Genomic DNA, 22425 nt, shown 5'->3' on the forward strand with positions numbered 1-22425 from the left:
CATTCGGACTTCGTCCGTAAACATGCCGCCACAGGTGAGACATCGTTCCGGATGTAGCTTTACGCCAGTATTTTTGGTGTAAATGTCACTTATAATACTTCTGATATTTATATGATTGAATAGCTGTTTAAATAATTACTATTTTGGTAAACATCAGTCCTCGTTTTTTAGAACCCACATAGAAAATTGATTTATGTGGACAGATAACCATGCTATATTATGCATTTAAATAAGCATCATTTTCTCGTATTCAGTCTCCTTACATGCCACTTTTTAATGTTGGAATTTCTAAAATCGAATAATACTTTCCCTTTACAACTCCATGACTATCCACTGAATATGAAGCAACAAGATTCAACATCCATGTCTTGCCTGGAGTCATCAACCACTTCCAGCGCATATCAGGTAATCTTACCTAGCTATTCTGTTCCAGACTGTTTTTAAACACGGAATTCTAGATAACATGATCATATGTTTGCAGCGTATCGTTGCTTTACACAATGTTTTTCGTGGTTTGATATTGATATGTACCTTTGTCGTCTTTCCAAATTGTGTGTCCATTTTACAATATTTTCACCCTTACTAATGCAAGTACTGTGTTTCAGGGAGATGCTGAAGCGTCCACTACAATTACAACATCCCTCGTAGATCCGGTGCCAGTGGTATGGGTCTTCAAAGTTCAATTGGACGAGATAATCTGATCATATTTACATATCGTGTAATTGTTTTACACAATGTTTCATTCGTACTTTACTATTGATATGTACCTTTGTCGTTTTTCCAAATTGTGTGTCCAGTTTCCAATATTTTCATCCTTACTAATGCAAGTACTGTGTTTCAGGGAGATGCTGAGGCATCCTCTACAATTACATTATCCCTTGAAGTTGTTCCGGAACTAGACTTTGCAGTTGATCAGGAGCCAGAGGTATGCGTACTGACAGTACCATCCAATGAAAGAAAGTCGGTCTAATTGTATGTGTAATGCAAATGACTTATTTTATATGGATACTATTTTTTGTAGGAATATATTGAACCGGAGGCACGAGGATCTGAGTCGGTGCCCCAGCTTGCTGATGTTGATGTTAGAGTAAAAAAGGTTTCAAGGAAGCCTGCGGGCTGTGTGAGCGCTTTAAAAATGCAAAGAAAAGAAATCAAAATAAGGTTAGTTATAAACACTTTATATTGTTGGCAATTGTTTTGTGCCGAGGCCTTCATGATATGTTTTTTCTTTAATGTAAATTGTACAACACTGTATGTATGATTTACACTGAACATCCCCTTTCCTATCTGTCCTGTAGTTGCCCGATGGAGTATGGACTATGCAGACACAGACAGCGATACAAATGACAGATGCTGCTTGCCAAACTGTTTTCACCATGGAGGAACTATTAATTGAGGCGCGGCGTGTTCACACTCGAGATGCATATGTCCAATGGCCAGAAAATGAATTTAATATGACTGGCGAATCCAGCAAAGTGTTTTTGGACCATTGCTACAATGGGCCTGCTCCGCCAGAGGAAGGCGAAATTTAATTTATAGATGATAGTTTAACATTACTAGATGAGCACTTGACACAATCGACACCCGCCCAAAAATTGCCGCCCAAAAAACAGTCCACATTGATGTTTTCTCCTATCCATGGTCAAGTAACAAATGTTGAAATGACAGAGACTGAAGCATGAACATTATTGACAGACGAAACAGACAAAGATATCGACTACAGTATGTCCAGTTTGGCTGATATGTCCACAACGGTTCCGTCCAAAACAACAATGTTGCCGGATGACAGTCTAATAAAAGAGGCCAAATAAATAGTATTCGACAGCAGCTTGATGGAGCTTATACAGATGCTGAACTGTGTGAATTCAGTGCGAGGGGAAGTATGTGGGAAGCCATTGGTGAGCGTGACTCGTCTAACACAAGGCAGTAACCTCAAAATACATGCCACCTGTGAAAAGTCACATAAAACATTTTCATGGTCCGCTCAACCAAAGCTGGGGAAACTGCCAGCTGGCAATCTATTGTGTGCAGCAGCTTTATTTTTCAGTGGCTCTAGTTTCACAAAGTTATCCAGTTTCTATTCCCTGCCATTAGTGAAGCTCGGAAAATTGAACAATTGGCTATTAAAACTACATTCGCCGACAAACGGCTCAGGCTAACCGGCGATGGACAGTATGAGAGCCCGGGATTTTCTGCCAAGTACTGCACCTACCATTTTCAGGACATGGAAAGCAAGAAAATTGTGAGTTCGGTGGTCGTGCAGGTGTCCCAATGTAAATCCTCAGTGGCCATGGAGAAACTTGGTTTTATAAAAATCAATGGAAGATCTACAATCGAGGGGAATGCAAATCGACCTCATAGCCACGGACAGACACGTTTCAATAGCCAAGACAATGAGAGAGCAGTATCCAAATATTAAACATCAATTTGATGTATGGCATGTTGCCAAATCAATCAATAAAAAAATCTCAGCTGCAGGGAAAAAAAGGTTCTGAAAGTATTTCACAATGGTCCCAGTCTTTCAGCAACCATCTTTGGTGGACCTCCAACACATGTGATGGGTCTGTGGAAATTCTACTTGAAAAATGGCGCTCTCTAATGCACCACTGTTCCAACGTTCAACACCGGACAGAAAACCAACATTTCCACCAATGTGAACATGGCCCTTTGTCCCCAGAACAGTCAAGGATGAAGAAGTGGTTGATCCCATCTTCACCTCCACACAAAGCCCTTGAGAAGATTGTGTTTGATAAAACTCTATCAAGAGATCTGAAGGGACTCACAGAATTCTGTCACACTGGAGATTTGGAGGTGTTCCACAATATGTGCCTAAAGTGCAGGCCAAGGAGATTGCATTTCGGCATCCAAGGGATGAAAGCGAGGACTTTACTAGTGGTATTAGCGCATAACGGAAATGTAGGCCGGGAACAATCTAGGACTGCAGGAAACTTAGGGATGCTTCGCTACAATATGGTATACGAAAAGAAGCAAAAAATGGGTTGTCAAACCAGTAGGTCAGAAAATGGAATTCGATTTTGTGAAAGATCTTATTGTTAATGTCGTCAAGATGCATACTCATGGAATTGCGCACAAATATGTTCAGAGCACACATACATTGCCACCAAACATTGCCAACGTGCCATGTCCACCCAAAGAAGAGCTTGTTAAATCGTTCAAAACCCGGTATAAATGATTACCATTTGTTTTTATTTTTGCAAAAATTGTTTTTATAAACTGTACAAATAAAGTATGCGATTTGTCTTTTCAAATCTATCCTCTTAGTCCTTTTATTAAAAAAATATTACAATTATTACGATTGCTTTCACATTTCACAGTTTAGTCGGGCTACTGTGGGACCTTCATTTTTCGTGTTAATGACCAATGGATAACAGTGTGTTAGAATCTTTGGGTTTTGGCAGTTGCATTGACATAAAGTTCTGCAAAAGGCTGAATATCTGCTCGTCCTAGAAAAGGTATTATACCTAGGCCAGAAAACATTTGAGGCACGCAAGAAGTACTGACTGTGAAAACATGCCATGGGGTAGGAGGCCATGGGATAAGCAGAGGTGGCCCTATTACTAGACACATTCTGACTCACTTTGAATTTATGCTTGGGAGCTGGGAGGCCCACGCGTCCCACGCACAGTATGAGGTTCTATTGTTTTTTGACCTTGAGAGGCAGGGACCATTCCGAAAGGCATTTAATTGAAGGGGGGGTGTAATAACGTATGATATGATAGGGTTGCCCATTCCGAAACTGGACCTAGCTACATATAAGTTCAGTTTATGAAATATCGTTGACACGAACGGAGGAGTCTGCATTACGGTCTGCATTGCACCAAGAGAATGGAAATGCCAAATATAATATAAGTTTATCTTTAGACGATTTCATACCAGAACTAGTCTAAATACGAAAAGCAGACCGTTATTGCCGGGTCACATTGTACTTGTTCGTTCTGTGTTGCATATTGCAATGAAGTGCTAGTGCAACCTTTGTGTGCTGGGCTATCTACCAGGCACATGGGCAGGCCAGCATCGAGACGCATGTAGACCACCGTTCGCGTCTCCCTGGTTCTACGTTAATAAATCATTACATAGATTGTGCACCTCGAATTCTTGCCCCAGTTTACCCATTACGTTTAGAGCTCAACATACTCCATTGCACTATCGTCGGAAGCAAATAGCGGAGTACTTTGAGATTCCACATTGCATTCTCTCGGTTCACATTGTGTCACCCCTGCGCTAATAAAGAAAATGATTAACAGTAATAAAGATCGGCTACTGAGAACATTTCTATTTATATCTTTTGCAAACAGGTACATCGTGCCATTCTGCAATTGTCATCTATTCCAGACCCCGACCGATGGCTTCTTCAACCGCCAGCTACAGCTACATGTCAATCACTGGATCTACTTAACCGTCTTTTTGGACGGCCAATTTGCCCGTACGCGGTACCATGTTAGGGCAACATAACTTTTACAGTGGTCTAGTACCGAGTTCATGCACCAGTCTTGCAATTCAACGTGCGACCAAAGTGCTTCATTTACCCAAAACGAACACCCTGTGTACCAAAAAGGAACAAAAAGGAACAGCGCGTGACTCACAATAAACATTTGCGGAATGAGAGCAAAGAAAAAATGTTCCATTTCGATTGATTACGTCAGACGCCGAATGTTATCGAAACATTTAATGTGAAATAAATGTACTTTACCAATTGTACAGTCTTGTTGTTTCCTTTTAAAGTACAGTTTCATATTCCTAATTGTGACGCGCTGTGCTGTGAGACGATGTGTGTTGTTTTCCGGGTCCCGCGTCTAGTCGCGTAGGTGACGGCTGGGCGTGTTTGGCTATGCTGCCCAGTAACGTCACAGAGAGAGGCGGAGAATATCAATGATTTGGTGATGTCAGACTCAGGGGCGGGGGATATGATTTAGTGCCGCAAACGCAGGTCACCCAGGGTGATGCGGCAAGTGATAAGATTATCACAAGATGGCCGCGCCCTGCTGCCTGATTTCGCTTATGTTCAAGAGACGAAAACTCGGGTAAGGTGCATAGGAAATGTTTGTACAATCGATCAAATTATGGTTAAAAACACATGGCCGAACCATAAGGACAATTATATTTCTGACCGAACCATTCCTTTAAGGGATTCCCAGATCTGTCCCCCGTTCCCACCAGCTAGCATTGGCAAGTCCCTGCCTTCAGGGAGCTTCAGTTCGGGCTCCGGCCTTCCAGCTCCAGGAGTCAATCTTTTCCACCTGTCCTCTCTACTTCGTCCGCCCCAGTCATGGAGTCTCCGTAGCTGCTGCTTGCTACTACTCTGCTTTGCCAGCGTGCATGGCCCCTTCTCTCAGGCAGACCTCCGTGGTCTGCTTCCAGAAGGGCGAAGGGTCCTTCTTTCGTCTACCCTTTTTAGTGGCTTCAGCTTCTTTCCGCGTGTCTCGGTTCCTCTGGTCTCCCTTCTCCGCTGTGCCAACCTGTTTGCGGCTCGTCGAGGGAGGGCTGAATGGACACTTCAGTCCTTCCCTTTTTATGTAAGCAGCTTAGTGATTGTCCATATTAACTAGACTGCAGGATTGGCTTACTCGGAGCGCTCACCATTACTCGTGCCTCTTCTTTATGTCAGTACTGATGTTATTCCTCTCAACTGTGTTGCTTGGAATCTTTTTCATCTCATGATACATATAGGGAGCCTGTACTCTTCCTCGTCTCAGTACTTTGGAAGAAGTTTGGATGTTCTACATTGCATTGGTACCTGGAAGAGTGTGGAATAAGGTTACCCTGTATAGGGGAGGGAGATGATGGTGGGTATGGGGTATTTGGGGTCCTTCCATGATAAATCGCCTCCAGTCCCACAGGGGGTATTCCCTCCCATGACGTGCACCCACTGAGTGCCACCCTTAGGGGGACAATCGGGTAGCAGTCTCACCTCCCTGGCCTAATGGGAAGGGGTTCTCCCCTAGGCAAGTAGGGAAGATATCCTGGAATTCATCACACCTCACACAAGGTTTGGAATGTGCATTGGGGCGATTTGCAGACCCATAACTAGCCAAACAAGTTATTTTTAAACCTGTTGGTGTGCAAACACCACACCGCCAAAAACCGGAGCAGGGCTGCCAAATTGCATATGTATGAAGTGAATGGTTATGATGCACAAAGAAAACTTTTTCCAAACAATGAAGTACAAAACTTAAGTTACTTTGTCTTTATGGCTGTGTTTTATTTTTACCACTCTGCCACACCATCAAATTGCTAAACTTAAGATCAGGCTGGAATTATGAGTTTGTGCCTGGATGCTCAAAACCCTAGGTACAAGGAACCTTTTCAGGGCCACCTGAGGTCACTACAAACCAGAATGCTTGATGCAGTATTGGCCCAAGGCACAGTCACTCCTAAGAAATTACACTTTTCACTCCCAGCTATGGTTGCAGGACATATAGGATTAAGCCTCTGCTTTTAGTTCCTTTTTGTTGAACACTACCTTGAGGCAGCTGCTGTCTCTATTGGTTCTAAATAGAAAGACTATGATGAAGCTTGTATACAGCCCTATGCTCTGTTTGGTAGTGGTAAAGTGGTGGGGAACAGGTGCAAAACATACATGCATGCATGCATGCATCTTTTTCACATTCCTACTATACCCAAACACAAGGAGGGCCTTCTCTGATCCATTAAAAATTATAAGAGATACGATGAAATGCATTACTTACCGTAATAGCATTTCTGATAATTGTATCTGCTTAGATTCACATGCTGTGCATACAGTCCGACATCCAGTGGTAAGCGCAGAGTATTGCATCTTGTCTTTCGAGGATCGAAAGGCGGCGTTGGCATAGTCGTGTCTGTAACACTATCCCTACCGTGACGTGTAGTGTACCCAAAATCCCTCACACGCCGAGGTACCTCCAATTGTAATTATTTCTGCCATGAGGGAGCCCAAGGCTTATCGTGAGTGAGTTATATCGATAAAGGTAAACTCCCAAATCTTTGTTCTCGGGGGGCCAGTGTCTCAAAACAGGAGGCGTATTAAGAGAATACAATAAGAAAGTGAGAACTGGCTACCCCTCTCTCAGTGCTACCAAAACAGGCTAAACAGACTTACAGCCTACTAATAAGCAAAGTCAGACACTTTTCAATTCATGCATATAATAAGAATTGCACGAAAGGCCAGAGTACCAGGACAAGGAATCATCTTATGTGAGAGATAAAATATATTTACAAAATATCACCAATGATAAAAACAGATAAACATTGTGTGATACACATATATTACAATCTATATTGCACATTTTTGAGATTCTTCTCACTTGTATAAAATAGAACAAGTACAATTCATTTAATAAGGGGTTCAACAAAGTAGTTGTGGCCACTCTCTTATTTGAGGTGGTTTTTCAGATATTAGACTATCTGTTTAGGTTAGTCTATCGTCATGTGTCGACATGTTTCGGCCATCTACATATATGGGACACTATCCCCTAGTGTCCCTTTAAACAAACGAATCAAGGCCTTCTTCAGGACAGAAAAATTTCTGATTGTTTGTGATTGTGAATAAATTTATATTATACATGATATTTTGTGAATATATTTTATCTCTCACTTAAGATGGTTCCTTGTCATGGTACTCTGGCCTTTCGTGCAATTCTTATTATGTGCATGAATTGAAAAGTGTCTGACTTTGCTTATTAGTAGGCTTGAGAGAGGGGTAGCCAGTTCTCACTTTCTTATTGTATTATCTTGAGTCAGTACATAAAAAAGAGAAAGTAGTAAGACGTCTATGTTCCTTCCAACTGAGCGGGGAGGACGGGTGGGCGCATGTGAATCTATGCAGATATAATCATCAGAAATGCTATTACGGTGAGTAATGCCTGTCTTCGGATGCTTGTCCATCTGCTTAGAATCACATGCTGTGCATAGACTAGCGAGCAGCACCCGGAGTTGGAGGTGGGTTGTGAGAAGGAACAGTAGTGAAAAGATGTCTTAGCACTACTTGTCCCACCTGAGAATCAGACCTAGAATGAGTGTCTAGGCAATAGTGTTTTGTAAAGGTGTGTACTGAACTCCAGGTTGCTGCTTTGCAAATGGACTCTAGGGGAACATTTGCAATGAATGCAATGGGTCCCCAGTACCTCGAGTAGAATGTGCTCTAGGTTTGAAGGGCAGTTCTCTCTTAGCAAGAGTGTAACAGTGTGATGCATTTGACTATCCACCTTGAGCAGACTTAGAGACAGGATCCCCTTCTCTGCCAGCTGCCACTGAAACAAAAAATTGGTTTCTTTTCCTCAGTGGTTTAGTTCTTTCCAGGTAAAACACAACTGCCCTGCGCACATCTAATGTGTGTAGGCTTCTTTCGGCCATGTTAGTGGGGTTCTGGAAGGAAGAGGGCAGTTCCATTGACTGGTTCACGTGGAACTTGGAAATAAATTTAGGTGCAAAATGAGGGTGAGTGCCCAGAACCACCTTACCTCTGTGAACAGTAACAAAAGGGTCTAGTACTGAGAGGGCCTGTAGTTCACCAACCCGTCTTAAGGAAGTGATAGCCACTAGGAAGGCTGTCTTATAGGTAAGGTCTTTTAGACTTTTTAGACCACATGAGTCTAGTCAGAACCACATTTAAGTCCCATCTGGGAGCTGGGTTTGAAATTGGGGGAGATGAATCCTCTTAACCCTTTCCATGAAAGCCTTGATAACTGGCATTTTCCATCATGACGCTTTTTGTTGTGACGTAGTGTAGGCTGTGAGAGCAGCTAGGTGAACCTTTAGTGAATTAAAAACTAGGTCTGAATCCAGTAAGCGGGTCAGGTACAACACAATGTGAGAAGGTGAGCAGTCAAAGGGATTGACACCCTTGGCATTACACCAGATAACAAAGCGTTTCCATTTACTGGAATAGCAGTATCGGGTGTTGTTTTTTTTTCGCTTCCCTGAGTATGTCCATACATCTCTGGGGGAGATGAAGGTGTCCGAACTCGAGGACCTCAGGAGCCAGGCCGCTAAATTCAGAGTTTGCGGGCATGGATGCAGTGTTTCTCCCCTGTCCTGAGACATGTTGTAGGGGCAGGGCAGTTTCATAGGAGGGGAGAGGGACATCTCCATCAGTTGAGAGAACCAGGGTTGCCGGGACCACATGGGGGCTACCAATATCATGGTGACTGGAACCAGGTGCATCTTGTGCACAATCTTGTTGAGTAAGGGAGTCGGGGGAGAGGGGAAGGAGGGGTGGGAGGAGCGTGAACAAATTTCCCTGACCATGTTATCAAGAGCCCGTTCCCCTTGGAGCGGTTCCGTGTAAAGCTCACAATGGGAGGCCTGGCTAATAGCACCATGGTTACCGCCTACCGTGTAATGAGGCCCAATGTCTTTTGCGTCTTTATTCTGTCTCTTTCTTTCCCTCCATTTTCTGTGTCTTCTTGGCATCTTGCTCCACTACGCTGTTCCCTAACAATGTCTCTTTTTGTTTTCACAGGGATGGTTGCGATCTGGGAGTTCCCACGCCGATGGCGAAGACCACGGTGAGTTATTGATGCACAGAGCGCTGCGCTGTTTATTGGTGTTAATTGCTAACCTGTGTTCTCTTCTTTGTACAGGTTGTGGTGATGTTTCCGGATTGATGAGCGATCGAAGCGCTGCTTGCCCAGGTAAGTGCTTTGTTAATGCTGACCTTGTTCCTTCTCCCTTTCAGGTTGCGGTGAACCCTGGAGATGGGCGAGGTAAGAGAAGCGCAGGGTGCTGCCACGCCTCGCTGCTCGCCCAGGTAAGAATTGTTATTAATGCTGTCCTTGTTTCTTTACCTTTGCAGGTTGCGGCGAACTCCGGAGATGGCCGAGGTAAGCGAAGCGCAGGATGGATTCAAGGCAGGTTACTTCACAGGTAAGTGTTCTTGCTTGCTAATGCTGTTCTTGTTCTTTCAGGTCATTAATGGAATTCGGATCTAGGGCTTCAGGATTGGGCCACCGGAGAAGCAGATGAGCAGGAGTTGGACACAGTGAGCATTACACTGCAGGAGTGCAGAATAACACAAAGCGTGTTCTGCTGTTTGGGTGTGGTTTAAATAGCCTAGGTAAAGTAGTTCCAGGCCAAGTAGTTCCAGGCCCAGCCACACCCAAAACACTAGACTGCATGGCTTGGTTCTAAAGAACTGAGCCGTGTAATAGGCCTCCATGTTGGATTAAGGTCCAAAACTGGTATTGCTGGATTCCTGATAATGAGCCTGGCGCATAAGGTGTTAGGCAGAAACCTGTGCAGTTCCCTCTGGGACCACCGCAAAAGATTTAAAACTACAGGTGGTTGGCAGTAAACCCAATTGGTAGCAGTCTGTACCACCCAGATTTACCTGGTAGCTGTGGCTGAGCAGTTAGACTTCTCTCAAGAAGAGTTAGGCAATATACAGAGTATTCACAATAGGTCAAAAGAACACAGTAGAACAAGCAAACACTGACCAGAGCTTGGTGTAAAAGAGATAATTATTTATTTAAAAACAGATCTAGTTAAACACACTGGCACTAATATCAAGCAGTTCAAAAACACAGTCCCTAAAAGATATACACTCCCTTCAACGATTATTAGACAAGTCTTAAGTAAAGCAACACTTATTTTCAGACAGCGGTGAGCGCTTAACGAAGATGGCCCTCTAATCAATCAGTTTAAAAGGGAGAGAAAGGCAGAGCAGAGATAGAAACAGATCCCAACACTTTCGGAAGAACACAGTAGGAGAAGAAGGCAGGTTAAAACCGTAAAGTCAAAAAGGCCGGACCCACTTTAAGAGGCTCCGGACGAAATGTGTCCAAGGTCACATGGTTGAAAGTGCCCAAAAGTCTTGCAAAAAGTTCAGAAAGAGTTGGATCAACAGAAAGGGACCAGTTAGCCAGCCCAGTCCAGAAGGTTAAGGGATTATTGTTACCTTGTAGCAATCTTTAGAAAGGGAGGCCTGGCGGACACGGTACCTTAAAATGGTGAGAACGCTCCTGTCACGATGCCCGCTCCTGGGGAGCCGGCTCAAGCCCTGCGTCCCCGAAAGCGGACATCAAGTCCCCGGGGAAGGTCCCAGCAACCCCTTATAGGGGCCCTTTGGACAGTGTCCTGGCGCCTATGGCGCCAGGCTCATAGAAAATGTCAGTCCTGGCGCCATAGGCGCCAGGCTCATTATGAAAGTGTTTGGGTGCACTTACCTGATGCAGACCATGCTGCAGAACCCCGGCCTCCTTGAGGCCTGAAAGGAATTACTTTACCTGTGGGACTCATTTACCACCCGGGCGTGGTCGGGGAAGGATACATACCTGATTGGAGGAAGGACACATTCTAGGAACTTCTTCCAAGGCTATTTAAACCACACCCGATCAGCCACACGTGCTTCGCGTTGTTCTGCATCTCGCAGCTGGACGCTCACCGTGTCTGCTCCTGCATCCTGACTTCTGCCACGCCTGCCAGCATCCTGAATCACCTGCCAAGGAAGGGAACAAGAGAACAGAAGAAGGAAAAGGCCTTATCTGCTAAATCTGCATCCCGGAGACATTTCGCCGACGATCCTGAAAAGGAAGACATTTATTTTTAAAAGCACATCACATCGATCGCTGCAGTGCCTCATTCTACTCATCTTACAGGGCGCTTCCATGTTCTGCAGCGACCATCCGGATTCACAGTCGCGCCCCAGCGCCTAGGGAGAAAAAGACAATAATGAAGGTGAGAGAAAGAAGGGAAAAGGGAAGCTAAATCTCCATGTTAAGACTTACCTGCTGGGTCATTCCCTTTTCGTTTCGGGTCCGCGCCGCATCCAGGCATTTTCGGACCCCGGCCCCTAAGGGGAAAAAGACATCAGCGTTAATGAGCGAATGAAAAGACATTACCAAGACGCTCATTAAAGACTTACCTGATTTCCACAAGGATTTCACCTCTCATCTCGGGTTGGTGCTTGTTCCCCAGCATTCCGTACCCCGGCCCCTATGGGGAAAAAGACACTAGCATTAGAACATTAATGCATGGACACAAGGGGAACCACTTATCAAAAACTTACCTGGAAGCCAAGCAAGTTTGGTTCTCACCAATCCGAAAATCCAGTGAAGTAACTGGATAACAACGCGCCCCTGCATCAGAAGCAGGATGGAGAGCTTGTCCTTCCAGACCCTAAGGTGAGACGCTACGGGGAAGCACAGAAGGGTTTTGAGGAGGGTGAGAGGGGTAAGTGGGAGGCCGATTGCATTACCCCGCAGACAGTTAACCCCCTATTTTCACCTACAGAAGGATACTTCTGCGAGTCAGACAAGCCAGATTTGGGGCCCGGTCCAGTCCGTCTCCCGACCCCTGCGCATCACCTTAGACGAGGTCACAACAGCGCGAACCAGGCCAGCGCCTCTGTGGGAGTCAGGTGAGCGTTACAGCTCCAGCGGGGGCAGTTGTTCCTGGCAGCGGGTGCAAGTCGGTGCTTCGTCCCGGGGAAGAGAGGATCTCCTCGGGGAGGAAAACAGGAGTCCGTTGCACTGCCAGGGAAGAAACCAGCCGCAGAGTTCTCAATTAAAAGGAGCGGTCCTTTCATTCGCGGTCCAGTGGTAAGTGGCTATCCGGTTGCCGGGGTGCTTGGCACGGGCAATTCGACCACAAGACGTCCTGGGATGCGAGAAAAGAAGGTAAACTGGTTGTGCCCACCAGTCAAGAGAAGAAGACTCTCCAGCCGGGAGATCTCCTCTGTCGTTGTGAAGTGGTGAGTCGGTTCAGCAGGGCTCCACCGGTGGTGTCATCGTAACAGGTCGGCTCAGATTCTCCCTCGTCATATTTTCAGGTCCTGTGGCAACTTCTGAAGTTCCAGTCCCCAAAGCCCTGCTTTTATGCAGCACACCCCCATTCACTCAGCCTAGCTGTCAATCAAAGCATGCTAACACTTGGGCCAATCACACAAGAGTGCGACTTGAGTTACCAAGGTAACTCAGTCCAGGGTGCCTAAACCCCCCTCCTACACCCCCTGTGGTACCCAGACAGAGTGGCACCACTTTTGGAGGCTTCTGTGGAGAAGCCCGCCAAAAAGTGGAACAAAGGGCTCGACCTTTGGTTTGGAGTTACAGAGGCAAACACAAACGCCATTTTAAAACCGAGTTCTGGCAGAAAATACCAACCAGTGAATTAATATTAAATAAATAAACCGGCGGTATGTTAGAGGCTATGTTAAAAAGTATTTGCCTCGAACAATGGGAAAATCCCATAAAGATATATTTGCGGTTGAATATAAAAAGTAGTATCCACTGCCACCAGCCAAAACTCGACGAGGGGGGAAGGGACAGTGCCCCCTTGAATAACAGACCCAGGGGCAATCGAATTGCCCCTACCAGTACGTCCACAATATGATGGTTTGTACTGGTTCCGTTAGTAATTTGGGACTAGTAAATCCAATGGTGACTTTACATGCCCTGGGAGACAGTAGTCAGTCCCAGGGTATGGAGTCTATGGTGGGGGGTCACTATGACACCCCAGTGTTACTGCACGGAGGGTGCTGTGTAACACACATAAAAAACATATGAGACCCTATGGAGTAAAAGACCCCATAGCCCATGAAACACATTAACATTCAAAGGAACACCATAAATCATGTCCAAGAGTGGGAGAAAAAGAGTCTCGCTCTTGGCAGGAGAAAAAAACAAACTCCACAAATCCAGCAAAGCTGCTGGGGGACTCACTAGGTTAGGAAATTCAGCCTAAACAGAGAATTCTCCCTAACAAAAGGTGCCCGGACTGACTCCATGTATGTTTCTGATGGATTTTTAAGGCCCTTGGGGCCGGTGTGAAGGGCTTTAGCCCCACTGCTGCCAGGGTAAAACAGGGCTACTGATGCTCCTGGACCTTAGCGCGGCTTTTGATTTAGTAGACCGTCAATTATTACAACAAGTCCTGGACAAAATAGCTGGCTGCTCCAAGGAAGTACTGGCATGGTTGACATCCTTTCTGGCTGATTGTGAGGCTAAAATTCACTGGGGAGGAAGAGGGGGTGATAAATTGTCTAAGGCAGCCCACATAAGTTACGGAGTTCCACAAGGAGCCAGCCTATCTCCACTCCTCTTTAATCTGTATATGCGATCTACTGGAAAGCGTCAGCGCGTTTTTGACAAACTACGCAGATGATACCCAGCGATAGAGTTGGAGGGTGACCACCGTACAGACAGTGCTAAAATTTCAACATTATAGAATATAATAGAAAAGTGGATGGAGGGCAACTGGATGTGCCTAAATAGTAAAAAGACAGATGATGATGATCTTTGGCACCAGTCAAACGAGAGCTAAGCTAGGGTCAGATGATGAGTGTTTCTGTATTAAAGACACATGTATACAAGTATCAGAGCAGGTCAAAACACTTGGGATGATTATGGAGGCATCTCTGGGTGTAGAGGCACAGGTGAATTACTTACACAAGAACAACTCTTATTATCTGCGCCTACTTAGATCCATTCGCCCGTATCTGAGCGAGAAGAATACTGCCACCATTGCTAGGGCTACCATTCTGTCCCGCCTGGACTTTGGCAACTCCCTTATGTTAGGGGCTACCAAGAAATGTCTAGAGAGATGTCAGATCATGGAAAACAATGCTGTACGCATTATTAAAGGTATTAAGAAAAGAGACCATGTTTCTGAGGGAAGGAAAGTACTGCACCGGTTCAAGATCGAAGATTCGATCCACTTTAACGACATTGGTACACAGGTGCCCGTATGGCACCGCACCGTCTTATCTCAAGGTTAAGATCCTGCGATACACCCCAAATCGTCCACTGAGGTCAGAGGCGCAAGGTAGGATGTCAGTGCCTACTTAAAGTTGAGTTACTGGATCTGGTAGAGCTTTTCCTGTGCTGGTGGCTAAGCACTGGAACAAGCTGCCCTTAACACTCTGACTCGAACCCAGCTACCGGGCTTTCAGAAAGCATCTTAAAACCTACTTTAAATAATGAATTCCATATTTCCGGATTGCCTGCTAATTTCAGTCAGATTGTCTTAGTCTTGTCTGTTTGTTACATGTTTTATGTACACGCCCTGATGCCTGCAGGCTTTCGGCGCTTTACAAACATGCAAAATAAAAAATTAAAATTGAAAATAACATTGTGGTTTGAAATGGGTTTCAAAAATATTGAAAAAATTCAGAGAAATTTAAGTGTTTTTGAGGAGACCTTTTTCATGTTTAAGTCACACAAGAGGTCCTTCCAATTTCATGTGACAGCACACCCAAGAACAGTTTGCAAATTGTACTTTTATCCCTCAGTGCAGGAGGGATTCTTTGTTGCAATGGTCGCCGCCATGAGATGAGCCTTGGGACTCCGGAGATCCTCAGTTTATGGAGCAAGAAGCATTCTCTAAGGTTGCAGCTAACTCTCCACCACAAAGAGGGGCTTTTTTGCAGGACCATTCTTTTTGTTTCAACCACAATGGTCACCTGTCCGCCATTTTCTTCAAGTGCCCATTGTAGTCTGCCACCTACATCACGCCTTGGGAATCCTAAGAGGTCGCCGCCGGAGTGGTTGTTCAGTAGCTTGAGTGTCTTCGATGTTCAGCTGTGGAGTGGCCTGAACGGGTCCACTGAAGCACGGAATCACAAACTAGCAGGACCCACAAACCTGACTGCTGAAATTACCTCTGCACCCGACACCCCTGCACCTCCTTCAACAGAACCAAAGACAAGAAACCAGAAGACTCAGTGAATTCAAAAACTCCTACAGTGGTCCCTCAGTGATTCGTACAGGGGTTGAGTAAACATACCTGTTTTGCCCATCCAACCTCCATAGGGTTGTATGAGTGGACGTGAAGTCCTGACTCTAACCTTCCCTTGCCTGGACTTTAACAGTGGTGTTTTGGTCAGGTATCCTTCCCTACGTCTCCCTTACAGTGATTGGATTGAGAAACAGGCTATTAAGAACTTTTCTCCATTTCTTTATTGCACTTTGGACACTTAAAAACTACTTGTTGGCTTAAACCAACACTTGTCCAATCTTCTAAAGAGACTCCTAACCACCTGAAAATACTTTTATTGGGACCTGTGAAACTAAAGGGCAGTAGGCTCCTTTTTTTCTAGCTAGGCAAAGACTATATTATTTCTAAGGTTGTGTACAGTGTTTTCTAACTTTTATTTTCAGCCTATTAGTTCTCGAATTGTTGATTACTTGCCTGGGTCCATTTTCTTTATTCACTTGCTTTACTACACTTACATTTATAAAGTTTTCAGAATACTGTAACTGTTTCTAAAAGTCAAGTGTTAGTGCTCTTATCAGAGCACACTAAGGTAAATGTGTATAGTGTTTGACTTACATATGGTTTTCATTTTTAAGTGTTTGTCTACGGCCTAAATAAAGAGCGACTGTATGTGCTAACTGAACACTTCACCAATCTCACGTCCTCTTAAATTTAAGACAAACCGGCCAATACCTAAAATCATCAGGTCATGTCTGGATTCAGTAATGGATCAAATCACTGGAACCCCAAAGGAACTTGCTGTCAACCATCAGGGAAGAAGAAGAAACAGGAATGTGCAGCTCTTCCACTCTTTTAGTGGACACAAGTGTGAGACACAAATGTCAGAACAGTATCAGCACATGACCGGTTAGTGAAGGGGTTCTGGGTGCGATTTATTCTCACCCGCTGCTCTTCAGTTATCTAGTTAATGTGTTTAGCAGAAAGGATTATGCAACTCTGAGTGAGCTGATAGACCAGATCACAATGTTCACATGTACACAAGTTTGCATTGGCTTTTTATGGATTCCAGGCTAAACTTAGGTTGCATGTCAGGTTCTGCTTAAACAATATAGCAGCACTAGAATGTATATGGCCGTGAAATTTAAGGTTTCCGCTAAGGGAGACAGTCCCAGGAATGTTTTAATTTGTAGTTGGCATCCCATAGCTTTAAAAAAATTAATATTCTTCATGTTAAATTGTACTGCACTATGACACCCGCAGTTCTATTCCGTGCATTTGAACTTTAAATAAAATGGTTTAGCATTAACCAATATTACCTGTGTGTGTCTACTCTTGCTCTCAGCTGTTTCATAAATTCTGAATGTTGCTGGCGCTCCCGGTCAAATAGTGTAGTGATGGGTGCCGCAGGGACACCAACTGCCTCAGACATTCGGCTGTGTGCCAGCTCCGTCACCTGGTCACCATTAAAAGAAAGACAAATAAAGAAGACAGGAAGTAAACCAAAGTAGAAAAAGAAATACTCCCATCCCTCCCAATATCAGTTAGGGAGGACAGATAAGGCTTAAATGGAATACTGAAATAGCCATGCACAGACAAAGGGCACAACACCTACATGAGGTAAACATGTGCCTGCACAGGGTAATGCAAGAAAAATAAATCACTCAGTTACAAACACCCATGCCTTCAAAAGAATTACCTAGACAACAAAGTAACAGGTTATATTGCTATACGTACCTGTAAAGGTAAATACACAGCTAAGCTGATTGGCATCAGACATGCATACAAGCACTCTTTCACATCTCCAACCCAAAGCAATAGCAGTGGGTCTACTAAGAGACATGCATCTTTACTGTAAGGGTGGTTTTTGTACCACTCACCGTAGAGTATGCTACAACAACTAACCTTAGGGGGAAAAGTAAAAATACTGACAAGAAAGGGAAGCCAAACCGCTCCAAGCTCACCAAAAGATTTCTCTCTAGGGAAAAAACATGCTGGGTACACAGAGGCACACCGAGGATCAGGCATCCTCCGGAGAGCTCTTAGGGGAGGGGAATAAAAGCACACCCATAATCCAGCAAGCCTAAAATCCAAAATGGTATTGAACCCTCATATTGCTTTAGCCTGTCCCTTGCAACACTACCTGTCAGAGCAAATGGCTGAACCTGGGAGCACACATGTGCAATCTATGCCTGGGAGAACTGCCACCACTGTGGTTGGTGCACCAGAGGCCACCCCTCCACCTCCCAAAAGCAGGGATGCCTGCTCAGAAGAGGAAGACAGCCCCTGAGGAAAGATGGCCAGATGACAGGAGCAGATCCTGAAATACTGGGAGCAAGGAGGGTCCTTCAAGAAGAAAGAAGCACAATGGAGAAGTGCTGCAGCGAGGAAGCCCTGTGAGTTGGGAGAGGCATGGAACCATTAGGAGCAAAAATACTGGGGAAAGAGGTTACTAGCTTGAAGAATGCAGCAAGGGGTACCATCTGGGAAGCAAAAGGGAATGAGAAGAACAAATACTGAGTGCAGGAGGAATAGGTTATTCGGAAAAATAGCGAGAAGGGTAACAGCTTAGTGAGGGAAACTGGGATGCCATCTGGGAAGTAGAGAACGAGTAACAGAAGAAAACTTTTAAAAGGCTAGAGAGATTGTCTGTGAATAGAGGGGAAGAGTACCACTAAGGGAGCACTTGGAACAACGAGAACGGGAGCAAGAAAGAAACCCAAGAGCAGGTGAGGTGGATAAACTATTGGGGAGCAAGAGGTCAAGGAGAGGAGAACAGAAAAGACAAGAAGGATAGGAAGGCTCCTGAGGACCACGATGTTGATAGGGAGAGTACGGAAGAGGGAAGCAGCATGAGATGGTTATGTTACATTGTGGGGAAGGAAGGCTCGAATAGAAAGACCTGTGATAAGGGCAGCAGGCCTGGGAGAAAGCATCAATGGAAGTGGGCAACTACAAGCAGGACCATGCTCATTCATCCAAGCCCACCAAGGCCATCAAGACCTCCCAGTAAGCAACACCCCAAGTGAAAACCCAGGAGAGCCCCTAGGAGGCAAAGAACTAACAGCCTGCCAAAACACCAGCCTGCCTGAGAGCCATGGGACTACAGCAGAGAATTATCCTTGGGACAAGGAGGAAGCCTGATGTGCAAACCAATCCCTCTACCGGTACATGCAGAGGAGACTACCTCCTTGAAAGACTTATGTAAGATACCTTTGGTTTGGACAATGGAAAAATCTGTTATATTTTTAAATTTTTTTATTTGTATAGAAATCACAGGAAAGCAATGCATTTTTTGGCACAAAAACGCTTACAAAATGTAACATTGATAAGAGCGTGGAGGACATGGCTCCTTCACAATGGGGTGAGAGAATGTGGCTTGAAGACCAGAAGTTGCAGCAAAATGTATAAACAAACCGGGACAAGGACAGGACAGAATAACGTAGGAACGGGATGGTGGAGAAGGTGCTTAATTAAGGATAGATAGGTGATGGGAAAAGTGCTTTAGGGTTGTCCATGAGAGTAGGGAAAGAGGGAAGCTGGGTGATGGAGTAACGTAGTGTTAGGAAACAGGCTCTTCAGAAAAGAGGGGGGATAACAGGTTCAATTTAAATAATGGTAGAGTTGGAGTTGTACGGAGAGGTAGAGCATTCAAGAGTAGGGGAGCGAGGAGAGGGGTAGAGCTGAAACACGAGGGAGCACAGGAGGCTAAAGAAGTGACAAGGAGGTTAAATGAGGATGATGCCAATGAGCGAGGGTGAGAGTGGGAACGAGATTACCAGATAGGTAGGGTGGGGCAAGTCCATGGATAGTTCTGAAGATGACAAAACAAGGTTATACTTAGCTCTTTGTTTCAAACATAGACAGCAAATGTGGTGACAGGGAGAGGGGTTAGTGGTAAAGCGAGAAAAGTTGAAAAGCCTGCAGTCTGCTAAGTTGAGGACTTTGTCCAGAGGTGAAAAAGCATAGTTGGCAGGGCCATAGAGGACACTGGCAGGGTAGTCAGATCTAGAAAAGACTAATCAGGAGATTAGCTGTTTATCAGTATTCAAAGGCAGATTACATTTTTCTTATATTGAGGAGGTTGAGTCTGGCGGCAGTGGCGGATTTGGAGATGAAGAGCGAGAAGATGTGAGATGGGTCAAAGATGACAGCAAGGTTATGAGTGGAAGTAGAGGTTTATAGTGATTGTTTTGACTACAAAAGTTTCAAATGCAAAAGTATCAACAAAAAAATGCACAGAAAAAAATGCATTTTTAAAAAATAAATTAAATATAAATGGGGGTCCCCGCAACCCCTCTTTTTTTACCCCTTAACACCCATTTTAGTAAAAAAAAACCTTTACCTACAAAAAAACGCATTTTTTGATGCATTATTTTCCAAAACTTTTGCATTCTAAACTATTTTTTCTAAACAATGACAGGATACCGAAGCAGAGTATGTAATGTAGTCTGGAGAAAAGAGAAGAAGAGTGGGAGAGGAAGAGATAGTCAGTTTGGCTGGAAAGTAGAGAACTTCAGTCTTTGAGCAAGTGAGACACCATCCAATATTTGATGGCAGAGATACGGTTTGAATTTTCAGACAGCTCGTTGGATAAAGAGGGAAGAGACAAGAAGATCAGAGTGTCATCAGCCAACTGGTAATAGGAGAAGCCATAAGAGGACATCAGTGTGCCAAGAGCTGAACTATAAAGAGTGAAGAGAAATGGACCAAAGACAGACCCTTGGGGATCTCCAACAGTAAGGGGGGAGGGGGTGAGTGGGGAGGTAAGGTTATTCCAGGACACCCAAGTGTCTAGGGGCAAGGTATGAACCAAAACCAAGCAAGGGCCTTATCTCTGATGCCAAGGAGAAGAAGTTACTTTCTTACCTTGTAACGTTCTTTCAATGGGATGTTCCTCAGACGTATTCCTTATCTTTGATGTTACCCATTCCAGCTTGTGGCCTCGGAAAACATTTTCAGTAGAGGGCACTGCGTGTCGACGTCCCTCGAGTCGGTGTCCCTCGACAGCCTCCGTATCGGCACCAATGTCATCGTGCGTATAAATAGACTCGCGCAGCGTCCATTGCTCAGCTTGGTTTTGAAGCTTAATATTGCTTTGCATGAATTGGTTATTAACCTCGAAGGAGCGTAAACTGCAACTACAAGCAAAGTTTTACTGCGGGGATGGATAGGAGTGGTGATCGGGAATACGTCGGAGGAACATCCCATCGAAAGAACGTTACAAGGTAAGAAAGGAACTTGTTCTTCGAAGGGATTGTGTCCTCCGACGTATTCCTTATCTTTGATAGACTCCCTTAGCAGTAGTGTAAAGAGGAGGTGGGAGTAAAAATGAAATATTTCCCTTTAAGAATGCACAGAATGCAACACAGCTTTCCCAAATCTTGTTTCCTGACTAGAAGAGGAATCCAGGCTGTAATATTTAGTAAAGGTATGTGCGGACGACCATGTGGCAGCCGCACATATGTCTCTAATTGGAACCCCTCTTTGGAGAGCCGAAGAGGCTGCGATACCCCTGGTTGAATGAGCCCCAAGATGTTGAGGGGGCTCTCTTCCTGCTAATTTGTAGCATTCTAGAATGGTTAAAATGATCCACCTTGAAATGGTCTGTTTCGTGATTGGCAATTCTAATTCGTGCCCTGCGTATCCTACAAAAAATTGGTCTGCTTGGCTTATCCTAGCAAGTCTACTAATATAAAAACTCAAGGTACGCCTTGGATCCAGCCTGTGTAACCTCTCTTCCTCTTTCCCTGGGTGGGGAGGATAGAACGAAGGTAAGGTTATTTTCCGAGTAATGTGGAATTCAGAGACCACCTTTTGGAGTAATTAGGCTTCACTTGTAAAACCACCTTGTCTTTATGAAAGATTGTATGAGGAGGTTTGTAAGATAGAGCTTGTAATTCGCTCACTCTTCTGGCAGATGTTATAGCCACAAGAAAGACTGTTTTAAGAGTGAGAAATGAAGTGATTCAAAAGGAGTACCCATCAGACATTTTAAGACGAGATTTAGGTCCCACAATGGAACTTGAAAAGGTTTTGGGGGAAAAACATGAGTTAAACCCTTCAGAAATTGGATTACCAAGGGTAATTTGAAATATGAAGGCTCCTCAGCAGTACGCTTAAAAATTGACAGCGCTGCGAGATAACCCTTGATTGTACCAATTTGAAGACCTGAATTTGCTAAGTAAAGCAAGAACGATAACACCATTGGTGTATTGCATGAAAAGGGTTCAATATTCTTTTCTCTACACCAGCTGCAAAATGTGTTCCAACGACAGCGGTATAAAGTTTTTGTTGCTGGCCTTCTGGCCAAAAGCAACACCTCCATGACGTCATCCGGGAGATCCCAATCCTTGTATCTCAACCTTTCAGAAACCAAGCGTGAAGGTTGAAGGTTCTGATGTGTGGATGGAGAACCTGACCTCCCTTCTGCGAGAGAAGGTCCTCTCTTTGCGGAAGACGAATTGGAGGACAGATGGACATGTCCAGAAGGTCCGGGCACCACGTTCTCCTGGCCCAATCCGGGGCAATTGGGATCATGGCTTTCCGGAATCTTCCCAACCTCCTGATCATTTGAGGAATGACAGGGACTGAAGGAAACGTGTACAGGAGTGGGAACTCCCAGTCCACTACGAACGCGTCCCCTAGAGCTCCTCCCGGGGGAAATTACCTTGAACAAAGCTGATCGCACTTCCTGTTGATGCTGGTGGCGAACAAATCCACCTGAGGGGTTCCCCAAAGGGCGAAGATCTCTTGAAGGACTTCCTGAGCTAGCTCCCA

At 44.8% G+C, this 22425-nt stretch overlaps 1 protein-coding gene across 3 annotated transcripts in view; it reads right to left on the reverse strand.

The window, feature by feature from the left end:
- CEP350 (centrosomal protein 350) overlaps positions 1-22425 on the reverse strand; it is a 2433119-nt gene that overhangs the window by 1180587 nt on the left and 1230107 nt on the right. For all 3 annotated transcript variants that reach the window (XM_069641456.1, XM_069641455.1, XM_069641457.1), the window contains one exon: positions 16965-17101. In XM_069641456.1, the coding sequence (XP_069497557.1) occupies positions 16965-17101 (137 nt within the window). The remainder of the gene's footprint in view (positions 1-16964; positions 17102-22425) is intronic.

This window comes from Ambystoma mexicanum, chromosome 1q (genome assembly GCF_040938575.1).
Source record: "Ambystoma mexicanum isolate Mex_15411 chromosome 1q, UKY_AmexF1_1, whole genome shotgun sequence".
NCBI classification, from domain to species: Eukaryota; Metazoa; Chordata; class Amphibia; order Caudata; family Ambystomatidae; genus Ambystoma; species Ambystoma mexicanum.